The sequence below is a fragment of the Lynx rufus genome, unplaced genomic scaffold (assembly GCF_022079265.1).
Source record: "Lynx rufus isolate CCGP_SWC_20201006 ecotype Redwood Valley unplaced genomic scaffold, mLynRuf1.p SCAF_6, whole genome shotgun sequence".
Classification (NCBI taxonomy): Eukaryota; Metazoa; Chordata; class Mammalia; order Carnivora; family Felidae; genus Lynx; species Lynx rufus.
This window is the reverse complement of record NW_025814878.1, coordinates 34098013-34124422: the sequence shown is the minus strand read 5'-3', so window position 1 is coordinate 34124422 and position 26410 is coordinate 34098013. Positions and strand designations below refer to the sequence as shown.

Here is a 26410-nt window from a genome sequence, read left to right as displayed (position 1 = left end):
AACTGCATTGGTTTCTGATGAAGGGTGATTTTTCTCTCACGTATTTCTGTGAAAAATGAGATAGTGCAGAGAGCCCTTACATGCCTATGAATAATTCATACCCTTGTTAAAGTATGTGAGGCAGTCTGATCAATCTAAAACATAACCACCCACCTTTGCCATTCCAGAGCCCATAGAAAGGTAACCCAGGATGGAGACTGACAATCATTAATACTTCTATGTAACTTCAATGCCACTGCTAGAAAAAGAAAAAGAAAAAAAAAACACACAATAATAAATCTAACAGTCTCATACCACAAATATTTTTCCCAGATAGCTTAGCATGACTATTAACAATATATAGTCTTGAAATTCAGAAAATTTTGGTTTCAAATCTTTCATCTAATGTTTGATCTTGTGCAGTTTACCTAAAATATCTGTGCAACAATACCCTCTATTGGAGGATTTGTGAGGAGTGAAGTAGAGGTAAGGTGTTCCAAATTTCCTGGTACATTTTAAGCATTGATAAACATCAGCAAATAGAATTTATGTGCATATACGTCAAGAGGATAGAATTCATCTTTACATTATGTTTCCTATAATGTCTTTCCTCTGGAGAGAAACACTGTCTAAATTAGCATCATTCTTGATAAAAAGTTGCATGAGCAACAATGCATAGCAACATACAAAAGGAACAAATTCTTTTAGAAGTGAGAGATAAAATCTTGTGCCTGAGATTTCCAACCTTTCCTCTCAGGCAATGTCACTGAATGGATGTCTTTTCCACAGGATCAGTTTCCGCATCCCTGATCAGGTTGGTCATCCAAAAAATCCAGTCCATTGTCAAGATGGATGAAAGCACATGACCAAAGAGTTTTGAGCTAATGTTTTTTATCGCCTTCGTTAGGCTATAGTCAACTAACCAAAGGGTGAAACACTTTCTGCAAATCTCTACCCTCAAGCCTTGGTTGCTCTTGCATGCCCTTTCTGAAAATACTCATTGACAGAAACCCCTAACTGATGGAGTTAGGTTCCAGGTCTGTGGTTTAAGATTTGCTTCAGGAAGCAAGCTGTTCAAACTTCTTACAGCTCTTATGGGCTCATTGTATGGGATTCATCCTGCACATCACCTAGAACTAATTTATTCAGCAAGTATTTTCAGGACAGCAAATTTTCTCTTGGAGCATACCATATTTAATTGGAGTCTTCATTATTATTAAATTAGAAAGTATTAGTGTAAATGAAAATGCTTTAATATTCCTGAACCAATTATGGAATTCCACTTGAAATAAACATGACAAAATGTGATTTACATAAGACCTAGAAAGTTCTACTCTTAATTCCCAGATATGAGAGAAAATAACTATTTGACATAGTGTATGCTTTATAACCTAGAAAGTGCTTCAGATTACTTACTAGGTGCCGGCTCTTCTATATGTGCTTGACATAAGTTATTTCATTTAATTCTCGGACTATCATATGAAGTAGGTACTACTGTGATATTCTTTTTAAAGATTTAAAAATATGAAGTAGAAACAGAGGAATCAAATGGGTCAAAGGTGGGTTTGAAATCCAGGCAACATGTCTACAGAGTCTGATCTTATACAATTCTGTACATTTGTATATTTGCCTTATTTACTTATTTCAGTAAGCTCCATTTCAAAAGGAAATGAAGGGTCCAAACTTACATCAAGGAGGAGATCTTTATTCATTCATTCTTTCATTGTTTTCATGTGAGCATTAGATCAATGTAAACAATAATCCAATGATTAAAGTTATGATTTTGTAAAAGGGTTTATTTTCTTAGGTTCATGTTTCAGTACTTTCAGGGAACCATGGGAAACAAAATAATAACTTGAAACTGTGTAGTATATAAAATTGTCAAGACTTGAAATTGTATGATGCAGAGATTAAGAACATTGGAGCCAGTCAGACCAGGCACCAATTTTCTCAACTGTAAACTAGGGAATGTAATAATTCCTCCTATACAGAATTGCTTCAAAGAGGAAATATAATACTATACATGTAGCAGATATGAATCTCAGGTGGTCAAGGGATACATTCTTCACTTTCTACAAAAACAAGAAAAAATCAAAACCTGATTCTGTTTTGAATTTTCATTCTTCTTTACTGATGGAAAATTTAACCTTAGTTATTTGGGGACTTCTCCCCTCCACTCATTCTCTTCAAGTTAGAGTAAGTTAAGTAAGTACGAAGGCATTGTGAGAGCAAAGAATGTTCCCCTGATGGTATTTATCATATGATTAAGATAATTGAATAATTTACATTTTCTTCGTCTTCCATAAAAGTTTTTGCAAGCCCAGATTAAAGCCCACCCACATCTGAGATGGGGTGTTCTCTCTGTATGCCTCTGTCTTCTTCCTTTTCATGATTTCTTAAGGTTACACACAAAAATAAAGTTTTGTGGGTCCATTCTAATGCCAAAAGATGCTGCCTCCTAGCAAAATATAAGATAGGTGAGATTAATGATTCATATTCTTTATTGATTCTCCTTGGTAATGATTTTGTTGAAGATAGTGAACCAAGTGATTAGTAATTATTACACAGCTAGTTAGAGTTAGAACAGCATCTATAAATCACTATAGGAGCAAGTGCCCTTTCTAATTTGTAACACGTGTTACTTTTAAAAATATTTAATTATCATTATTGGGATTCATTCAGTCAATTCAGCATATATATTGAGCACCTGCAATATGTCAAGCTCTGGTTCAAACACTGAGTATATGTTAGTAAAACAAAGAGAAAAATCTCAGCCCTCATGGAGCTCACATTCTAGTTCAGGGAAATAGGAAATAGGGTAAAATGTTAACATACATATTATGTTAAAAAGTGGTGGGTGCCAAGAAGAAATAATAAAACTGATGGGAAGTTTAGAACATGAGGTGGGGTGAGATTGTAGATTTGGATAAAGTGACTAGAAAGATCTCAATGAGAAGATGAATTTTGCTTAAGTAATTGAAGGAAATAAGGAATTGAGCCACACAAGTATCTGGGAAAAGAGTTTTCTAGGCAGAGAAGACAGAACATGCAAAAGCCATGAGGTAGGAGAATGCCTGCCATGTTCAAGAATCAGCAAGGACCCCAATGTACCTTTAGTGGAATGAGTTCAGGGAGAGGTATAGGGGATGAGGTCAAAGAGGTGAAAAGCAGGTGGTGAGGCAGATAGTGGAGGGACTCAAGGTGTTTACAGGTCTTAGCTTTTATTCTGAGATGGAAAGCAGCTGGAGAATTTTGAGCAGAGGGTTGACATGATCTGAGTATATTTTAAGAGGATCACTCTAGCTTTTGTCTTGAAAATAGACTGCAAGGGAACAAGGGCCTGTAGAAGTTCTCTAATTTATGAGCTTTTATAGAGAGAATGTTAATGTAGTCAAGACCCATTGAATTCTAATTCCATAAATCCTCCTTTTATTTTACTGCATCTGAGAATTTTGCAAAGTGAAATTCTAACTTTTATATTTATAATTATGTCCAATCAACACTCAGTAATTGTGGTGAGGGTATTATGTGTGAGATGTAATTCTTAGCAGAGACAGTAATACTTAGATAAGACAGACAGGATGCACCTGAAGAAATTCATGTTTCAGAAACGATGATAGAACATGTCAGTATGTAGTCTTCTAGAACATTGACAAATGGAAAATATAAAAGACTGGCTAAAGTACTGTAGCTGTTCAGGTTTCTGTCAAAAACTCTCAAGCCAAAAATATAATCTACAAATATTTAATATATGAGAAATAACCAAATAAATCTGTAGCCCAATGTGGTCTTGTTTTATTTCTCCTCCTCCTTCTTCTTTTCTCCTCCTCCTCCTCTTCATTCTCTATCTTTCTGTTTTATAGTGAAAGAAAATTGTGCATGTTTACATTTACTGTTCATGGCATTAATTGATGAGTTTGCTAAGTCACTAAGTTTGCAGAAGACTAGCCATTTTCCATTTTGGATTGTCAGGGAATGAACACTTCAGCAGCATAACTAGCAGACTAGTTACAAGTGTTTTAATCTTTGGATCTTTCAAGACCATGATGGAACTACCTTAGTAACAAGCTTGCTGACTGTCATAATTATCAAGATGTGGGGGGACTTCTCAGCTGCTGAATAGAAAGCATTCCATTTAATCAGTAATTGAAGTTTCAATAGCAATTTGGGGAGAAACAGCTTTAATATCCATGTTCTCTTCTTCCCTCCTCAGTCTGGGTTAAGTGTCCCTCTTCTGTGCTCACCTAACACTTCATACATAACTGTGTTAGTGGAATGTATCAAAATTAACTGGGAGTATGCCACTCTGCCACCCAATTTTAGGGGCAGGGCCATGGGTAGTTCACACCTGTTCACACCCACCACAGTATCTGACAGACAGTAGTGTTCCATAAATGTTGATTGGATTGAACTGTTGAACTGACTGCTGATGTGCTACTTAAATGATTTGAATACGGAGAACAAATAGATATTGAATAAATGCTTTCAAGGGCTAAATACTTGCCAGATGTCAGGCACTTATCACCTAAGGCTACATCAAACTCCATTCTCATTCTGTAAGAGCTCACAGTCCAGTGAGGCAAAGAGACCTGAAAACTCATAATTGCAACACAGTGGGATGTGACTTCAATAAGTTTAATACAAGAGGATAGGCAGCTCAGAGGAGGTCTACTCAGATCTCTTGAAACTGTAATAGGATTCTTTGGGAAAATTTGATTAAGATCTTGAAAAGTGGATGTTGTTTTCTGGCAGAGTAGGAAGTTTGTTTCAGGAAATGTATACCGGATATAGAAAGCTGTAGAGGTATGAGAGAAAGTGTGTTGCCAATATTCAAGGTAAAAGTTTGGGCTGTATTTTCAGTCTTAGTGAGTGAGTGGATGAGAACTTCATCCAGAGGCTAAAGGGTATTATGAGATATGAAAATGAGTTTTAATGCATGGATTTAGTGAAATGGATTAAAAGTTATAAAGAAATAATATGTTAGGATTGTATTTTAGAAAGGTCAATTTGGTGGCTTATGGAGGACGGATTAGAAAAAGAAAAGACCAAAGACTGGGAGACCGGTTAAGTTAATAACAAACTAGGTAGAGATATCAGTGTAATGTTGTGGCTGGAAATGTGGACTCTGGATCCAGATTGTCTGGATTTGAATTCTAGTCTGCCTGACCTTGTGCAAGTTACTTAACTCCTCAGTGATTCAGTTTCCTCATCTATAAAATGGGCATAATAAGGAAACCTACACACAGGGGAGTTATAAGTATTGCATTAATGCATATAAAGTACATGACACATAATAACCACTTAATAAATGTTGCTTATTATAATTAATATTCTATTCAAATATCATACAAACCCCAGAGGGAGATGCAGTGTTTATACTCATTTTATAGGTATGAACACTAAGGCTTCTAGGATTTGAGTAACTAAGATGGCTAATCACTGCATTTCATATATTTGCATATTAAATACACATAGAGCAGGTCATAAACTAATGAGTGCAAAAGGATTTGCAATTAATATCTATTAATGGAGTTTGAATTTGCTAGAGTTATTAAAATAATGAATTATAAAGCTCCCATTCTGTTTTGTTTTGCTATGAGTTCAGAAGTTTAGGAGGGAACTGAAACAGTCAATGGGATGTATAGAAACTAACACTTTGCACTCTAAAGCTGGAAAAAAGACTATAAATGACAGCACTTATTCATTGGCCTTGCTCTGCAGAGACAACACTCATCTGCTTGTATTTCACATGTCGATTAAAGAGGTACTCTGTAGACTTTTAGTTTCACAGTATGGTCATATTCGTACATCTTGCAAAGTCGCATGTCTTGTCAAGAAGAAGATAAAGGGCATCATGTGGTTAATTCCTAGCTTTCTATCCAACCAGTAGCCCAGATAAGGTCAACATTATAACTGGTTTATAAATCATATCATCTATCCTGCAATGTCTGTTTGTTTTTTTCATTTGTTTATAATAATAGGTGACACCACCATCTGGCAGCTTAACAAATGTTGTATGTTGCCCATGGTTCTTTATGACCTGTAGCACTTTGACATACCCCTCCTCCAATGTGCACACTATTACTTGGTCAATAACAATATTCAGATTTGATAAGCATCTATGCTTTATCAAGTGGTTCATGGTGGGTGAAGTTTATCATTTGTGATGCTCATGCAATGGGAAATGACACTTTTCTGCACTATCAGATGCATTTTCAGGAATGTTAGGAAGAAGCTGATAAAAATCTGTCTTCTTTGTAAAGGGTGAAAGAAATGGATCACCCCATGGATAAGACCTAACTACCGCTTAATATGTCTCCTAGTCTTTGAAGTTGTGAGTTCAATGTATTGCATTTCCTCATCTCATAGTAGTTTGAGACATCACAGCTTCACAGAGTAAAAGTTTCTTTTAATTTTCAGAATATCAACTTACATGTATAGCAGGGAAAGTGGAATGAGAAGTTCAACATTGGAAATGTATATTAAAATTACAATTCAACTTTAATTTGATAACACCTTGCCTAAACTATCCTTTCAGGTCATAAATTACAGAGCTTCTAGTATGCAAATGCCTCACCTCAGCAGTTACTTCTGTATTCACCATTACTTTTTCCTCTGTCAGGCCCAGTCTGGGAGATCTCTTATTCAAATAAACTCTAAAACATTATCTGGACCATGTGTCCAGCCATAAACCACAGTTGGAAAATATGCATGAAAAATTTTATGTTGATTAAAGATTGTTAACTTTTTTTCCCTTCTACATTTCCAAATCCTTGTTTGATTTGTGATGGCAATCTTAAGTTACTTATCTAATTAAAATCAAGACTAATATAGAAAAAATCTATAGTTATTCCAACCAGCCATTAACTTCTGATGAAATTACTCTATAAAATAGATATAAAACCCCCAGTGTCACTTAATCTCAATTGTATTGTGGAATATGAAAACTGACATTTCTCAGGAACTTTCGAACAAATTGAACCCCCAATGAGAATGAATACTGAAACAGTAGGTTGGAATGCCTTACTGTTTTTGTACTTTTTTGGATTCTTTTTTATTTTTTCTTTTTAATTTTTCCCTGGCTTTCTTTAGGTGTGAATGACAAATGAGAAATTGTATATATTTAAGATAACAACGTGGTATTTTGATATAAGTATATTTTGTATAATGATTACCACAGTCAAGCTAATTAAATGATCAATCAGTTCCCTCACAAGCTGCCATTTCACCTCATAGAGTTACCATTTGGTAAATTCTTGAATAGGTCCAGCTTAAATTATAGTTTTCAATTTTCAGTTGCTATCTTAAATATGTATATCTTCTATAGTGTTGGTTAATATTTAATATCAATAGTACTTAGAATTTTGTATGCCAGCTAATATTTAGCTGTTCTCCCTGTCCTCTTCCTTCTCCTCCTTCTTCTCCTACCTCTTCTTCTCCTTCTCCTTCTCCTACTCCTTCTCCTCCTTCTCCTTCTCTTCTTTTTTTGGAAGCTTATACCTCCAACTCTTCTTCACCCATTTTGCCCAACACCCACCCTCCACCCCTCTGGGAACCATCAGTTTGTTCCCTGTGTTTATTTGTCTGTTTCTGCTTTTTGTTCATTTGTTTGTTTTTTTAGATTCCATATGTAAGTGAAATCATATGGTATTTTGTTCTTTTTTTTAAATTTTTTTTCAACGTTTATTTATTTTTTTTGGGACAGAGAGAGACAGAGCATGAACGGGGGAGGGGCAGAGAGAGAGGGAGACACAGAATCGGAAACAGGCTCCAGGCTCTGAGCCATCAGCCCAGAGCCTGACGCGGGGCTCGAACTCACGGACCGGGAGATGGTGACCTGGCTGAAGTCGGACGCTTAACCGACTGCGCCACCCAGGCGCCCCAATTTTGTTCTTTTTAAATAACCTCACTCAAATATGATAAAATTAATAGAAATATATCCTACAAACTTTAAATCATGTCTGTGTTTTTGGTTCAGGTTTGTGAATTATCAAGAAAAAATTCTGATCTGTGAATATTTCCAAAAATAGAAACAACCCTTGGAATATTTTGTAGTTTTAAAATTATTATAGTTTTACATATTAGAACAGAAATATATTATTTTTCTTATAGTTTATTTCTAGTACTGTTGTATGGCAAGTTAGTTAAAATGAGTTTAATGCAGGCCTTTCTACCAAATGTCATTATTGTAAAATGCATCCAATTTTAAAGTACAATTCAGACTTAGAACTTTCAGAATGGATACATTGAAAAAGTCTAAAATTGTCAACTTATTTTGAAATAAGATAGTAGAAGGGTGTTCAGGCAATTTTATTTGCCTTTTATCAAAAGAGTCATGATTATTTTCTTCCAGAAAAACCATCAGTGCAAGTAATTAGTAGATTCTGTTTTACTGACTAGGCTCATTTCTAATTCCCACCATGATGTGGCTTGATTCTGTATGCATTTGCAGGACTATAATTACATATGAGTGTTTAGACTTCGCCAGACCAGCAAGGTGATAAACTCCCTTAGAACAACAGGGAATGGGAAAGTGGCAGGAAAATGCAACACCATGGTGACGTCATGCCTGTAAAAGCTATGTGACCAGTGGTGGACTTGGCAGAGCTCAGCTGGGGTCCAGTGACTGGGGTCTGAGACTGACATTGCTTCCTTCAAAGTGAAATATGAAATGTGATTGTCAGTGAAGCAAATAAAGCCAATTGGAGGGAATTAAAGAAAACAAACGTAATAATCAACAGCAATGACAAACACTGAGATCAAAAAGGCAAAGCAGGAAAAACCATTATTTTGAGATTCGGTTGTAATTTTTATTTTGTGAACTTAATATGTGAAGCAAAACATATTCTACATAATTGAATTTAATATTTTTAAAAATCAAAGTCATAACCTATGGCCCATAGCTCAGAATGATATCTTATATAAAGAAAGTTTAGGGGCACCTGGGTGGCACATTCAGTTGAACATCCAACTTCGGCTCAGGTCATGATCTTACAGCTTGTGAGTTCGAGCCCTGCGTGGGGCTCTGTGCTGATGGCTCTGAGCCTGGAGCCAGCTTTGGATTCTGTGCCTCCCTTTCTCTCTGCCCCTAACCCATTGGCATGCTGTCTCTGTCTCTCTCAAAAATAAATAAACATTATTTAAAAAACAAAGTTTAAAGATTTTTAATGACAAGTAATTCCTTATAAATTTTCTGTAACATTTTTTATGATCTCTCTGTTAGGTAAAACTGTATGTAAATGGCTGAGATGTAGCTGGCTTCTCACTATATTTATATGAAATATTCTATATATCTACATCACTATGTATATATTACACACACTAAACACACACATGCGCACACATTTCTTGGTTTTAATTACCATATCTTTAAAATACAAGAGAAAGGGCACCTTAATCATCTTCAAACCTTTCTTTCTCTTCTCTTTTTAGCATACTTGAAGAATTAAGAAATTTCAACCTAGTCATAAGGGAATTATATAGATAGCATGGCCATTTCAGTATTCTCTGAAACTTCTTGCTCTAGGAAAAGGAAATGTTAAATCTCAGGAAGCTTTGCCAATAAACTAGTTTTTATGATATGTTTGGAAAAGGTCAGAATTACTGTCAGAACTTTGAAGAAGAATATAGCTCTAGAACCTGATAGTTACTCCTGCTGTGATTGTCAAGCACACAGCAAATGAATGGAAACTCCTGGTTAATTTTTTATGGAACCAAGAAAAAAAATCAGTAACTTAAAAAACAAAAGTTGAAAACATTTTCATAAAGGAAGTAAACATGGTGACTGTGGAAACTCTTCTGGCTTCTGTTTCCTCCAAGATGTGAGATAAGAGTCAATATTTATCTTTCCCAAACAATATGAATTAAGATCTATGGAATCATTTCAGTGCTATAGATTATGGTGTAACGCAGTGGTTTATGTTACTTGTTTTATATACAAAATTACAAGAAATTAGTTGGCTACCAGAATTATGAAGTGCAACTCTTTTTAGACACTGGGTCAGTTAATCCAAAACCTTCCTAAAGGGGTCAAGTATAAAAAGTGCTGCATGCATACCCGACACATTTTAACTCAAACGACAAAAGACTCTTCTGTTGATGTAGGACTAAGGACTCTTCTTTGTGTGTGGAATCACTGACTGGAGTTTGACATGTGTTTTTTTGCATAAAAAAATCCATAATTTATTAATTCTGAATTTTTATTCATTGGTTTCTTTACAGTGGAATAAGAACTTAAAGACTTGTAAAATAATTTGGAAAAAGATTCCATTTGTATTTATATAATTGTTTCCAACTATCCTTTAGAAACTCACTTTTATGCTTTTATGTGGCATTTATATGTTACACTTAGATTTTTTTAAAGCTATATTTTTGGACTCGTAAGTTAATCGAATATGTAATAATTAAATCGTATAGTGATGCATGCTATGAATACAACTCATATAACCAGGTTTGAGTTAGTGTTTACAGCCAGCTCTATATAAGCTTATAACTTGAGTGGTGGAACATCGTAGTTTGGTGCTTTGGACAGCTCATTAGTAAATTGGACCCCTTAAATATAGTTACCATCTTTAAATACCTCTCCAGAGAGAAGCATCATTTCAGAGATATTGTCTAATTTATTCTCCATTGCCAATGAAATCGCGTGTCACTGGGAGATAGGAGCCTAAAAGCACTGCAATGATGTGGGACCATGATCAGGGCTACAAAAGGTGGAAAAAGCTCTATTATTTAAAATAAAAATTTAGGCAATGTTTTGTGTGGGTTCATTAACTTAATAATGAACCCACTGAAAAGGAACGGAATGATGACTTCATGAAACTAAAAAGAAAAAAAAACATTCTTGAATCTATAACAACTAACATGCATACACATATATTCAATTTATGCATTATTATATAGGCATATATATTTATAATATCATTTGAAAGATAACATGATTGTAGTCCAAAGTTTGGATACTACACAAGTCATCTTCACCAATTAACAGCTATATGACCTTGGGAAATTAATCATTCTGCCTGGATTTTCTCATCTTTAAAATGGAGATAATAGGGGGTGCCTGGCTGGCTCAGTCTGTTAAGCACCTGACTTCGTCTCAGGTCATGATCTCATGGTTCTTGCACTGACACTGTAGAGCCTGTTCAGGATTCTTTCTCTCCCTCTTGTTCTCTGCCCCTCCCCTACTTGCACTCTCTCTCAAAAATAAATAAATAAACTTAAAATAAAATAAAATGGAGATAATAGTATTGTCTACCTTATTAAGTAAGCTCATATCTGTAAATGCTTGGAATAGTGCTATAAATACTAATAATAGTATATAAAGCATGCACATGCAGACGGGGAAACCGTGTGTATGATTTAGGAGTGCTTGTAATGCTTTGAATTTTAAAGTTTCAGGTATGAAATACATTTCATAGCTTGACAGAATTTATCATTTTGAGCCTGTACCAGTTATCTATGCTACATTAATGGAGTCTATGGTAGAACTCCTAAAGCTGATAGGGAATATCATCTCTTATTACATTCACCCATGGACAGCCACAGACATTCTGTCAACAGAAAAACAAATATTATGACTGCCTCTTTTCAGAATAGCATCTCCATATCTGTGTTGAATCCAATAATATGGTTACTTTAAAGGGCACAGAAGACATGGTATTTACCATGCCAAAAATAGCATACGTCGTGACAAATTCTAAAATGCTCCTGTAGCCATCTGAAATGGTATTCTCTTGTATTCCTAGTTGCAATTTCTGATATAACTCACTGCTACAGTGACTGCCAGTACACGGTAGTGATCTTGATAACATTTCTGCTTTCATTTCAACTCTTGATTGGCCTTTAGCAGTCAGAGTAAGTGAGGCTGTCATTCCATCTCCCATCCTTATGAAATTGAATTTTATGAAAGAGACGTAACCTAGAGTTTGAGAGGTTTGATTGACAGCTTCCATATGGCTGCCTTGCTGTAGTCAAAGAAATAGTGCCCTGAAACCTCTGCTGGTGCGTTCATTTGAAGAGAAGAGCAGATAGGAGGGAAAGGAGACAGGGAGACACCAGAGTGCAGGACATTATGATGTCCACCTCTGTTCCCTGAGATGGTATGTGTGCTTCCACCTCCAGTCCTGTTAAATATACAGCATCTACTTAACAGGGGATGCCAATGATAGTAGCAACATTATTAATTCACTGTCTCAAATGGGGGAGGGCAGGAGTATTGGAGTGGCATTGTACATTGTTTTGAATTCACAAAATATAAATCTATACAAAGATAATAAGTATTTATTAAGACCCAAACTGAAAACTGCCTACACATTGCTTCTCTGATAATGATATATGAGACGTGTTTTGGACTCTTTATCAGCTTTACAGAAAAAAAAAAAAAAAATATATATATATATATATATATATATATATGCGCATTTTTACCTAGTTGACAAATTTGAAACTCTCCAGATGGCAACTTTAATATGTTTAATATGATTGTGCTGTTAAAAAATAGCAATAGAATTTTCTCTAGAGAAAGTCATTTGCTATGAGAAAGAAATACCGTATGATACATGAAAATAAGAACATTTCAAGCTATTTTTGTTATTTTGGCTTTTACTGAGCTCTCGATGAATTAAAAAAAAATCTGTGCTGAACAGATGATGCTGATGATGAACTTAGCAACTTATTCTCCCCAATTCCTAAAGTCTCTTATTAAAATATAGTCAACCCTTCTCTCATCTGTTTTTCTACATATTGTTAATATTAGCCACATGGTGGGTTTTTTTTCTGTACACCTGCTACATGAGCAGTAGGAGATCCGGAAATGGGTCAGAAGCAGATAGACAGATCCATAGCAGGGGTGTCATTTGAACAGATACACCTGGGTCTTCTTGAAGTTTTGAGAATTTCTGCCCTAAGAACCATTTCAGATATTAGGTGTCTTATAGTATAAGACTAATTCTGCCAGCCAGTGTGAAAATTGATTCATCTCATCACTGATTCCCTACCCCACACCTCAGTGGTGCCTTGGACAGTGCTTTGCATGGTCCAATACTTATAATATGTCATCAGTGCTTGTAGCATACATGATTCAAAAGTTCATGGCCATGGTCTTCTGCACTTTAAGCAGTTTCTCCCTATGTTATGAATATTTATCCCATTGGTTTATTAGCTTGAGCTTGAATCAGTTAAGACTTTGTTGTGGAGGTAACTGGAAATTTCAAGGTCAAATGGATGCATTAACATTCTCATTCATACCTGTCATGGGCTTTGTGTGAGCCATGAAAACTACCTAGAACAGCCATCATTTGGTTGATTCAGTTCTTCTGAGAAGTTAGATTTCCATTGAGTAAAATTATAGACTCTGTGAAAAAAATCAAAACAAAGACCCATCTATCAAGAGGACCTGAGCTGTGATCTTTTTAGGTAATTTCATATAAATACAGGGACACCGTAAACTTAATACATGAGAATTTGTCTATCTAGGTATGAAATCATTTCGTGACACAAGTCTACATAAATGTCATTTTATTGTAACTTTGTGGGATTACTAGCCTACTGACTGCATCAGTAGTATAAAATTTCAGCTTATTTTATTTTCAAAAAGGTTCTGTCCTAACTGTATACTTGTCTTTAGAGTGAATTGCACAATTTGTAGAAATAGAGTAATAGTAGTAATAATGATTATTTTATGGGGTTATCATAATTGTGTGAGTTTGCAAGCCATAGAGCTATATGTAAAAGTTATTTAAAACATTTTAAAAGACATTTATTGCTGTATCTTTTATCTTTTACCTTGTCCAAAGAACCTCTTATGTTTACTTATCAAATTAGGGAAGTATTTGGTAATAAAGTAGAAATGATTCCCTAAAATTTTGAAAGCAACAGCATCAGATTCTATTATAAGTTTCTAGTATATTCTAGTATGTTGTAAATAGTTTGTGGTTGAGAATATGGACATTGACGTTACCATGATTAGCCCTATAATCATGGTCATGGTATCAATTTCCTCATCTGTACAATAAAGGTAATGATAGATAATCATTGTTAGAATGCATGATTTAAAAGTAAGCATTAATTAAATAGCATATCAAAGTCCTTATCATAATGCCTTAGATATAATAAGTACTCAAGTTTTAAAAATTATTATATCAGAATCCATACTCACTATTCAGAGGGCAAAGATTTGTGTTATGATAAGGAGATATTAAGTTAAATAATGTTAAATCCCTACCACAAAACATCCAATAATAGTGATTTCACACACACACAATATGGCATATCAACATAAAGATCAGGCAGTATATGACTTGGTAAGTTCAATTCAACAACAGTCAAGCAATATTTTTGTGCTCTAGTGTCAAATTATTGTGCTTCTTCTTTAGAATGATATATTTTTAAAAATCTAGTATGTTATGCTAGTCATCAATTTGTCTTTTGATAGAATGAGTGTTAACTCATGAAATGGTTATAAATGACTATGCAGAATGAACAGCTGTGAGAAATAATAAATGGTTCTGATATCACAACAACTAGAATATTAGCTGTCATATGCAGAGTTATATATAAATGGCATTATTACACAAAAGGATGAGAAGAATTTTAAAATATACTATTTTATTCTGAGGTGGGTCAGTTAAATAACTCTATAAGTTTAACCTCAAAAATATATGACTGACTGTATTTCAATAAAAATCGTAAGAAATACCATGCACTGTTTCAGTAACGCACCTTATAAGAAAAAGCACGTCCGTAATAAGCAGGAATACTTGTTTTTATTGAGTTTCTTTGAGTTCATGCCAAGTCTTTCCCATTACTTTCCTGAAAATCTTTACTGTGATTAACTATATGGAAACAGAGTTTTTTTAAATAAGGTGGGGAGAGAGAAAGAAAAACATGAAAGAAATTGTGATATTTGAAGCCTATTCTTTTACATCGTACTAAAATCGATGAGATACATGGAATTTTGAATGAGGCAGGAAAACATTCATTAAGGAAGACCCCCCCCAGGATATTATTATTTGCAGTTGTGACTGGTAAAATATGAAACAGTTAATCGTCTCTAACTAAAATATCCTGGCAAGTCTATCAATCTAGAATATTTTTACTAAAATACCAGGGTCTAAACTTCTTATGTGTTGTTCAAATATGAATTAATTAGCAAACATGTTAGGTTGTAATTTAAGCATTGTAATAATTATATGTATTATCATTTTGATCTTCATGCCAATCTTAAAAGTTCTGTATGACAAAAAAAAAACTCTGTACTACAATATTCCCATTTTATAAATGAAGACACTGAGATTCATAGAGGTCAGTTGACCTCCTGTGGTCATATAGTGAGATAGAATTTAAACAAGATTTTTCTGATTCAAAACTTGGGTCCTGAACCACTATGATATGTTAACTTCTGTTAAAAAAATTTTTTTAACGTTTATTTATTTTTGAGAGACAGAGAGCATTAGCAGGGGAGGGGCACAGAGTGAGGAACACACAGAATCTAAAGCAGGCTCCAGGCTCTGAGCTGATAGCACAGAGCCTGACACGGGGCCCAAACCCATGAACTGTGAGATCATGACCTGAGCCGAAGTCAGACACCCAACCGACTGAGCCACCCAGGCACCCCATGTTAACTTCTTTCTTTTTTTAAGTTTATTTATTTATTTTGAGAGAGAGAGCTCACAAGTGGGGTAGGGCAGAGAGAGGGAGAAAGAATTCCAAGCAGGCTCCATGCCATCAGCGCAGAACCCGATGTGGGGCTCAAACCCACAGACCGTGAGATCATGACCTGAGCTGAGATCAAGAGTCAGATGCTTAACTGACTGAGCCACCCAGGCGCCCTTCCCCATGTTAACTTCTATTATAATTGAAGTCACTGGGGACAGATCTCCTTTTGGTGATGTTTTCATTATTTGTCTTTAAGGCTTATTCCTTTGTTTTGTATTTAAAGAAAAACAATTATGTGGGAGGAGACAGAAAATCCTTGGTTTAACTAAAATAGGGTAAGTTGTTATTTGTGACCCAACATCTTATCAAACACTTTACAATTTTATTTAGTAAACAAACACCTCCCCCCCCCACACACACAGACACACTTGAAAACTACAGTTACTCAAGAGTTGTTAAAATTTTTCAAGTAAGACTCTGTGCATGGCTGTGTCCATATCTTACATGTATAATTATTGTAGACCCTACTTCAAGTTTATTCTCTTAATTTCATATTTGAATCGGGACTCTTGGTGAGATAAAAGATATTTGTCTCTATCATATCTCCTGCTGATAATGTCTAAAAGCTGGCATATATGTTCTCCCTTGTCCACTATGAACAACACAGAGAATCTTAAGCAGGGAACATCATCAATCATATCCATACAGAATTTTGCTTTGTAATACTGTGGTATTTTAGACAATGTCAAAAAGAGCTCAGCATCTCAACAGTGTTGTAAAGACCCAGAAAACCTCTAAAGTCTTTACATATTTCCTGGGGGTTGGCTTAAAAAGAAGAGAAACCAACATGGGCATGATTTTTTATTCTGGAGCAGGCAGTCCAGATTGTGCTCGAGATTACAATTCACCATAGGAGACTGCAGGGGAGGGTAGGTAACCAGACTATGGATGAGATGTAGTGTGGCGACAAACAACTAAATACATACAGACATAAGAACTGGCAGCTTTACCAAAATGGGCAGACAAGCAAGAAATAGAAAATGCACTGGGGAGTCAGGCAAGAGAATCATGAATCTGAGGCAAGATCTCAGAGTAGTGATATAGAAGTAGAGTCCTATATGGGTCAAGGAGACAGTACCAGAACTGTTTTCTTACCTCCTTCAGTGTTGTTTTAAGTTCTCTATTGGGCAAGAAACAAAAGAGTAGTTACAACTGGGAAGACACAATTGACCATACTTGACTGGAATGTAGGAGAAAGTCACAGCTATTTCTATCGACAAAATTCTGACAAACAGATGGCCATACGAGGTTCTGTCTGTCTGGAAGTTTATATAAACTTTCATAGTCCCCACAGATAGAATAAGAACTTTGGACCCATTGTGGGGACTGTTGTGCCCATTTCAGTTTTCATCATGATTTCCCCACGTATTTCCTACTTTCTATGCTCTAATAAAGCTAATTTTGTTAGTTATCTTCTCCTGAAACCAGTGAAAAGGCAAATCCTTTCTTTATTGATTCATGAAATTCTACAATTTCATGATGAGCTTTGTCATTTCCCTGAAGTTCACATGGATAACGGGGAGGGACTTTGCATAGGAGTGCTCCACTTGCCTAGCATCTCAGTCTGGGTCTGTCTTATCTCTCCTCAGGTACCTGAGAGTGGAGACAGTCTAAAAACAGGATTCCTAAAGGAGAGTAAAGACAGTGAAATGGTGAGGGTGCAGGGAGGAGAACAGGCATGTCCATAGATAATTTCAATTTCAATATATAATTTAGACACTAGAAACAATTTGGTTGTTACTAGCGTTTAATAACACACTCAAATTTCTTTTTAAATTGAGGAACCTGTGTTCTACTATAATAGAATAAAAAACTATATTTTTGTTCTCAAATTCTGTGTATTAGTTTTATTTCATATTATTGGTAATAACTTACAGATTACATTTTAAGGGCATAAAGTTACAGAACTATTGGGAAGGAAAATTTATTAAGAAATCTTAGTTATTCACAAAAATGCAGTGTCTCAAGGAACCCAATTTTGAGTCCCACCAGTTGAAAACAGCTAGCTATAAACATCCCATTATGGCTTTTAGAAGAATATCTTAAAGTGTTCATGTACATGTAATTGCCTTCTTAATACAGCTAAATGGCAATAGCTACCTAGGAAATATGAATGATCCTCAATTTGCCATGCAAACATTTGAAGCAAACTTGCTGTAGACTGAATACTCCCATTAAGGGGTCAAATTAATTTAACAAATTATTTACTTAATTGGGTCCAGTCTTCTCAGATATAAATTGAGGAGTGTAGAGTGAGTCTCGTCCAGTTTGAAAAGTCAATACATTTATCCTAAAGAGATCTCACAGGTGCTTTTTATGAATATTTGTTGTCATTGTTAGTAAGATGAATTCTAGTTAATATACTTATAAGAAAGTTTTTGAAAACTTTTTCAGTTTAAGCGTGTTCAACTAGATAAACAGTGACTACTAAGATTCATGTTTATTATAATGCAAAAGAGTAGAGAAGTTTTCATATTTTAACAGTATATACATTTATATCAAAGAGAATGAATAACACTTTTATAATATTTGGGATTTTGCGATCAGAATTTGACCCAGCATTTTCACATCTAAGGATCTAGCCTATAGATGTACCAACACACATATACAAGGTTGTTTAATGCACTCAGGTGTGTTATAGCCAAGACTTGGAAACCAAATGATTATCTGTTAAAATGGAACACTTAAGGAGCACCTGGGTGGCTCTGTCGGTTGAGTGTCCAACTTTGGCTCAGGTCACGATCTCACAGTTTGGGTGGTTCGAGGCCCACACAGGCTTGCTGCTGTCACCCTGCCAGTGCAGAGCCCTCTTCAGATCCTCTGTCCTCCTCTGTCTATCCCTTCTCCGCTTGCACTGACCCAAAAATAAATAAATATTTTTTTTAAATGGAGCACTTAATAATAAGGATATAATGTATGTGTAGGGTTCACTAATATGGAGAGACATCCACAAACATCACAAAGTGCAAGGGGGAAAACCATACCATTGCAATCCCATTTGTGTAAATAAAATTATGTGGGAAAAATTAAAGACATATATATGACAGACAAATGCCTATGTGCTGGCATCTACATACAATATTTTCCTGACAAGCTGTGTACTTAATAGAGTTTCCTCAAATTGACGCGGCTGCTTCTGGGGAAAGAGAATAGGACTGATGGTTTCTTCAAAATTTGTTAAGTGTTTAAATGAGTGTTGTACCTTATATTTTAGGGCTGTTACAACCTCTATAACAGAGTTAGAGAAAGAGAGAAAAAATAAGTTATGGGTCAGCTTATCTATATAAAACTTACAAATAAAATTTTCTTTAATCCAAACTGAAACTCTGGTAAAAAAAAAATATTAAATTTCAAGTAGGGATTTTCCCAGGAAGAAAAGGAAAATTTAATGTGGCAAAAACCATCAATATACACAATCGCATTCATGATATCAAAGAAAAGAATAAAGTGATTATCTCAATAGATGCAGAAATAATAATTGATAAAGATTAGCTTGTGTTTATGTTAACAAATAGAAACATCATAATAATAGTAATGTAAAGGCACAGAATTCTTTATGGAAAGCAACAAGTTATGCATTAATAACAGGCTACTATGTAGAAACAAAACACAAAGAACAAAATTTACATACAGCAAAACTAACAAGCATGAGAGGGACTTATTCCATAACACTTTTTATATGAAAACGGCACACAGAAACAACAGCGGTAGAGACAGTTCCGAATTTAGGATTGTTTGGTTTACGATTCTTTGACTTGACAGTGGTGTGAAAGCAATATATCTGCAGTAGAAACTGTACTTCAAATTGTGAATTTGGATCTTTTCCCGGACTAGTGATATGGAGTACGATTGTCTCTAGTGATGCTAGACAAAGGCAAGGAGCCACAGCTCCCAGGTAGCTACAGATCACAAGAGTAAACAACCAGTACACTTATAACCATTCTGTACCCATACAACCATTCTGTTTTTCACTTTCAGGACAATATCAATAAACCATATGACATATTCAACACCATATTATAAAATAGGCCTTGCGTTGGATGATGTTGTCCTATGGTTTGATAATGTAAGTGTTCTGAGTACATTCAAGATAGGATAAGATAAGGGGTGCCTGGGTGGCTCAGTTGGTAAGCGTCTGACTTTGGCTCAGGTCATGATCTCACAGTCCATGAGTTCGAGCCCCGTGTCAGGCTCTGTGCTGACAGCTCAGAGCCTGGAGCCTGCTTCAGATTCTGTCTCCCTCTCTCTCCGCCCCTCCCCTGCTCATGCTCTGTCTCTCTCTGTCTCAAAAAGAAACAAAAACATTTAAACATTTTTTAAAAAGATAAACTAAGACAGGATGTTTGGTAGGTGAAGTGTATTAAATGCATTTTGACATGATATTTTTGACCTGTGATGGGTTTATCAGGAAGTAATGTCATTATAAGTTGAGGAAGATTTGTTTATGTTTTTCAAGGCCGTATACCTGTATTTGTATGCCAGGTAATAGAAAGCACAGAAAGCAAATATATTACAGAGGGTCCAATGGGAGGAAGCAAAATAACTCTGAGAACATGGGTTGAAGGAGGCAAAAACCAAAAAAACAAACAAAAAAAAAAACAAAAAAACAAATTTGCCTTGACTAATGATGATATGAACTGACAACTATGATCAAAGAAATTCTCTGTATTATTCCAAAATAAGTAAGGTAAAAAGCAGCACATATCCCGTGACCAACATAGGTCTACAACATAAACTGTGAAAGCTTTTGTTTCTGGACTAGGTGTGTCACAAATCTACAACATTGGGAACATGGTCCACTGGCCATGCACAGAGCCTACTTTTTTTGTTTGTTTATTTGTTTGTTTAGTATTTACCATTCTAAGATATCAGGAGAATCACTTAGCCACCATACATCTGAGAGTTCTTAATCTGAAAAGTAAGACAATATTTACCTCTCAGACACATTGAGATAATACATGACTGGGGATTGATTAGCAAGGATGCCCATCACCTAAGAAATGTTTTAACTAGTATCTATTCTCTTCCCTACAACCCCATAACCCTTTCAGTGATTCCACAGTTAATATAATTCCTTTTTGAAGGAATTCTTAGAAAAGACTAACTACTTCTATAAATTGTTATTCCCTTTATATTCTCTGAATTTTTCAGAAAATCTTCCCTTCTTTAGTCCCAGCTCTAAATAACAGGACCTATGATGAAGCTACTTATGATGGCTAATAGGGTCAATCAGAAACAGGGTAAAAGCAGGAATATTATAATTGAGGAATTGCACATTAACTTTTTCAGTCTGCATAACCTTGTAAGTAATGTTTGATGAAACTATTAGTTCTGTCATTAAAAAAAAGACTAATAAATGTTGACATAAATTAATTTTAGCCATGCAGAATTAGCAACTATATTATCATCTATATATTTTTTATAATTAACGATGGTACTGCTATTTTCTTCCATAATTGGTGCATTTATCGAGAGATTTCCCACTGTTTGACTAATGCGTTTCATCCTCTATACTTTTTCCCTGCTGTGTCCCCACAGTTATGATGCTCAAAATTTATAGAGTTTAGATTCCTCTTGCTGCTGTTTACATTCCTACTTACCGTTTATTCATAGGATGAGTTTAGAGAGTTCTAAGTTGGAGAGAGCTTTTATACAAATGATTAGCAGTTGCTCCGAGAACCGCCACTTATTTTTTTGGTACCATTAATAGATTCAAAAACAAGGGATACATTATACTGCCTAACATTACAAATGGGTCTCCTTTATGTGAAGCGTTGACTGCGTGATAACAGTTGAAGGAATGTTTCATTAGAAGGCAGTTCAAGGTTTATGAACCTGCAGTTATGTGCAATATTATTTACGTTCCACTTTTGCAACTCTGGTGGATATTGTGGATTTAGAATATGCAAGGTAGAACAGACCTAGATTCTCTGTTTTTTTAATCATTGCCAAGATAAGTGAAAATGAAGATTTGACAAGGCTGGATTACTGTTACAGCCCTTGGTTGCCTTAGGAAACAGAAGTGTTATGTAAACAGTTGTCATGAATTTATTTTCTTTTTCAATGGCTGATGGGAATATGTGTTGTTCAGCTAAAGAAGTACAGTGGGAATATTGATCATTCAAGAAATCTTCAAACTGAGCTACAGGTATTTAATTTAAAAGCACACTGGCTGTTTTGAGAGTCAGTATGTCCTTTTGACAAGAAATATCATCAAAGCATAGTAATGTTAGTAATGTAGGGGTTTTAAAATATCCTTTTTCTTTAAAGCCTAGATTGAAAAACAACCAAAGACACTGTTGAATCTTTGTGTGGAATATCAGGTCTTTTCACAATGTTTTACTCGCAACCGTTTATTATCATTCCACCTGAGGCCAGGCAGGAAGAATAAAAGTGAGTTTATTTGATCTGATGAGAAACTTGATAGCTATCAGGTTTTACTTGTCAATATAAAATGGTACTTCTGGACTATCACAGCTTTTGTGTCATTGTTTAGTTGTTCGTTTGGTTGATTAGGTTGGTTGGTTTGTTTTGTTTTTCTTCTCTCAATCCTTAGATTTGTACCTGTGTCTTAATTGTCAAGTTGTAAACATAGATAAATGTAGGATAATTTTAAATGACCTACGTTCCTTGCTTTTATAACAGTGACACTTTTTTTTAATTTTTGCTTCTCATTGTTTTAATGTCCTTTTTGCACCCTTTTGTCTGGTTATATACGTAACTGAGTATAACAAAAAAAGTCATTTTTGATTTATAATCCAGTATTATTTGGGTTAGAAGTCAAAGTCCTGAATTTTACAAATGAAGGATCAGTACCCCCAGAGAAGTGAAAGACGTACCTAGTCCTTTCTAGACTTAGCTAGTCTCGCAACCACAGTTAGAGGCAAATCTAAGTCCATAATCCAAGTTGGTTGACTTGCTGATGAGTTATTTTTCCTCCACATAACTCCCATTTGTTTTATTTTTCAATTTATATAATGACATTTGAGCAGATCCTAACAACATACCCTTTGTGTGGACTTTGCAAACTTGCTGGTTGATGAATTCAAGTGTTAGTGCATATGACAATATAATTTATCCTGTGACTGCACAGATGATATCCTGTGAATATGGCTTGATGCCTCCACAAAATCATTCTGAAAAGGATTGTAGCTGCCTATGGATCTACAGCCTCCATAGTGTTTCTTTGAAATATACCTGAAAATGACAGTCTTACTGTTAAAGATAAATGCCAGATATGGTAACACAGTTATAATTGCTAATTATAATGCAATATGATCCTTTTGCCGTCTCTTCTCTCTCACCACTGTGCTTACCTCTGTACCCTGTTTTACTATTCTAGGTTTGTGTGCTGGAGAGGCAAATATTTGACTTCCTTGGATATCAGTGGGCACCTATCCTGGCAAATTTTGTACATATTATTATCGTCATTCTTGGTTTATTTGGGACTATTCAATATAGACCTCGTTACATAACAGGAGTAAGTACCCTTCCTGCTTCTTTAAAAACATTGAAATACAGATGCAAACTACAAATGTCTTGAAAATTTATATGTATGTCCTCTCTTTGAAGTACTGTTAGTTTGTTTTCCTAGTTTCAGATAACATCTACAGTAATTGGAAATGTCAAGTTTAAAACACCTGACAGTGAATGTAATCAGATTGTGTTTTCATAAATTAAACTTTCAGCAAGTATTCTATTGTAATTAAAAACAAACTATGCACTTATATTTCCAAATTATAAGATGGCGTCCTTTGATTTAACACATTTGGTTGGGAGTTTTTCCCATTTTAAATAATCATATTTTATAAATTGAATAAAAGTAGTTTTAAGTCAATGCAAATGAACATATAGTTTTGATGTGAAACTATTAATATATATTAGGGTTAATATTTGATACCTTTGAAAGCCAGAAGAGTCTGGATCATAGTCTCTATATTTTCCATAATTCTCTTTTTGGTTCAGAGGGAGTGTTTTGCATCTCCACTCAAGTTAAACTTACTTAACATAAAAGTGAAATCCAACTGTGTTGCTGTTGCTATGGGAACCATAACTTAGAATTTTTTACCTTTGTGTGTGCCTCAGATCTCAGCTATAGCTCTTCATTAATGTAGATTTTTTTTAGTTTCATCATTTTTTCTCTTCTATTTTTGACAAAGGAAAAGTCTATAAGCATTTATTTAAAATTATAAAGCAATTTTGTGGTAAAGGAATATATATAAGATAGTGCAGCTAGAGCTCTGCCTTGTTCAACACAAACCAGCAAGCCTTCTCGGGTTTCACAAAGGCCTCCTTCACATAAAAGATGCCCTCTTATGACCTGTTGTCTCAGTCATCTGGAACCTAGATAAAGCTCACTGATACTGAAACAGACAATGTGGTGACAGCTGGACCAAGGGATCCACTGTCTGGCTAAGGATGAGTGAGAAACCCATAGCTTTCTCCTCTGGGCGCGTGCCCAGAAATGAGCACATGTCCCCTCTAACGGTGTATAGCCACATAAATCATGTATAATGTAGGATATGTTTTTTTGCAGGCTAAAGTTTTCAATACACAAGATACGATAGCATGATTCATTTTCTTATATAAACTGTGATATGATCTAATATAGGGAAAAAAGTATAGCGATTGGGAATTGGTCTTCGAAGTCATAATACTAGGATTGAAATCTTGCATCTACCATTTTTTTTATTCTTTAAACAGGCATAAACTTGCCAATTTTTAGAGTTCCTACTTTTAAAATAAAAGTAATAATTATATTAATTCATGCTTTAATTAATGAATTATAAGCCATCATATTAATGATTCTTAATTTAACTGTTCTCTTTATTTGTGTAAATAATGTTTCTCTGATTATAATCTTTTTAAAATATAATTTATTGTCAAGTCGGCTAACATACAATGTATATAGTGTGCTCTTAGATTGGGAGGTAGATTCAGTGATTCATTGCTTACATATAACACCCAGTGCTCATCCCACAAGTGCCCTCCTCAATGCCCATCACCCATTTTCCCCTCTCCCCCCGTCCCCCATCCACCCTCAGTTTGTTCACTGTATTTAAGAGTATCTTATGGTTTGCCTCCCTCCTCTCTGTTTGCAACTATTTTTCCCCTTCCTTTCTCCCATGATCTTCTGTTAAGTTTCTCAAGTTCCACATATGAGTGAAAACATATGATGTCTGTCTTTCTCTGACTGACTTATTTCACTTAGCATAATACCCTCCAGTTCCATCCACGTTGCTGCAAATGGCAGGATTTCATTCTTTCTCATTGCCAAGTAGTATTCCATTGTATATATAATCCACATGTTCTTTATCCATTCATCAATTGATGGACATTTAGGCTCTTTCCATAATTTGGCTATTGTTGAGAGTGGTGCTATAGACATTGGGGTATATGTGCCCGTACGAATCAGCACTACTGTATCCTTTGGAAAAATTCCTAGTAGTGCTGTTGCTGGGTCATAGGGTAGTTCTATTTTTAATTTTTTGAGGAACCTCCACACTGTTTTTCAGAGCAGCTGCACCAGTTTGCATTCCCACCAACAGTGCAAGAGGGTTCCTGTTTCTCCACATCCTCACCAACATCTGTTGTTGCCTGAGTTGTTAATTTCAGCCACTCTGAATGGTATGAGGTGGTACCTCAGTGTGGCTGTGATTTGTATTTCCCTGATGATGAGTGATGTTGAACATCTTTTCATGTGTCTATTGGCCATCTGGATGTCTTCTTTTGAAAAGTGTCGATTCATGTCTTCTGCCCATTTCTTAACTGGATTATTGTTTTTTGGGTGTTGAGTTTGGCAAGTTCTTTATAGATTTTGGATACTAACCCTTTATCCAATATGTCATTTTCAAATATCTTCTCCCATTCTGTCAGTTGCTTTTTAGTTTTGTTGGTTGTTTCCTTTGCAGTCCAAAAGCTTTTTATCTTGATGAGGTCCCAATAGTTCATTTTCTGCTTTTAATTCCCTTTCCTTTGGAAACATGTCAAGCAAGAAACTGCTGTGGCTGAGGTCAAAGAGGTTGTGTCCTATTTTTTCCTCTCAGGTTTTAATGGTTTCCTGTCTCATGTTTAGGTCTTTCATCCATTTTGAATTTGTTGTTCTGTATGGTGCAAGAAAGTGGTCTAGTTTCATCCTTCTGCATGTTGCTGTCTGGTTCTCCCAGCACCATTTGCTAAAGAGACTATCTTTTTGTATTCCATTGGATACTCTTTCTGGCTTTGTCAAAGATTAGTTGGCCATACATTTGTCGGTCCAGTTCTGGGTTCTCTATTCTATTCCATTGGTCTGTGTGTCTGTTTTTGTGCCAATACCATGCTGTCTTGATGATTATAGCTTTGTGGTAGAGGCTAAAGTCTGGGATTGTGATGCCTCCCACTTTGGTTTTCTTTTTCGACAATACTTTGGCTATTCAGGGTCTTTTGTGGTTCCATACAAATTTAGGGATTGTTTGTTCTAGCTTTGAGAAAAATGCTGGTGCAATTTTGATTGGGATTGCATTGAATGTGTAGATTGCCTTGGGTAATATGGACATTTTAACAATACTTATTCTTCCAACCCATGAGCATGGAATGTTTTTCCAATTCTTTGTGTGTTCGATTTCCTTCATATGTTTTCAATAGTTTTCAGCATGCAGAACTTTTACATCTTTGGTTAGGTTTACTCCTAGGTATTTTATGGCTCTTGGTACAATTGTAAATGGGATCAATTTCT

General features: G+C 35.3%; 1 protein-coding gene across 5 annotated transcripts in view; it reads left to right on the top strand.

The window, feature by feature from the left end:
- The window catches only part of NKAIN2 (sodium/potassium transporting ATPase interacting 2), a 995125-nt gene that overhangs the window by 439491 nt on the left and 529224 nt on the right, over positions 1 to 26410 (top strand). For all 5 annotated transcript variants that reach the window (XM_047102356.1, XM_047102358.1, XM_047102357.1 and 2 more), the window contains one exon: positions 23039 to 23176. In XM_047102356.1, the coding sequence (XP_046958312.1) occupies positions 23039 to 23176 (138 nt within the window). The remainder of the gene's footprint in view (positions 1 to 23038; positions 23177 to 26410) is intronic.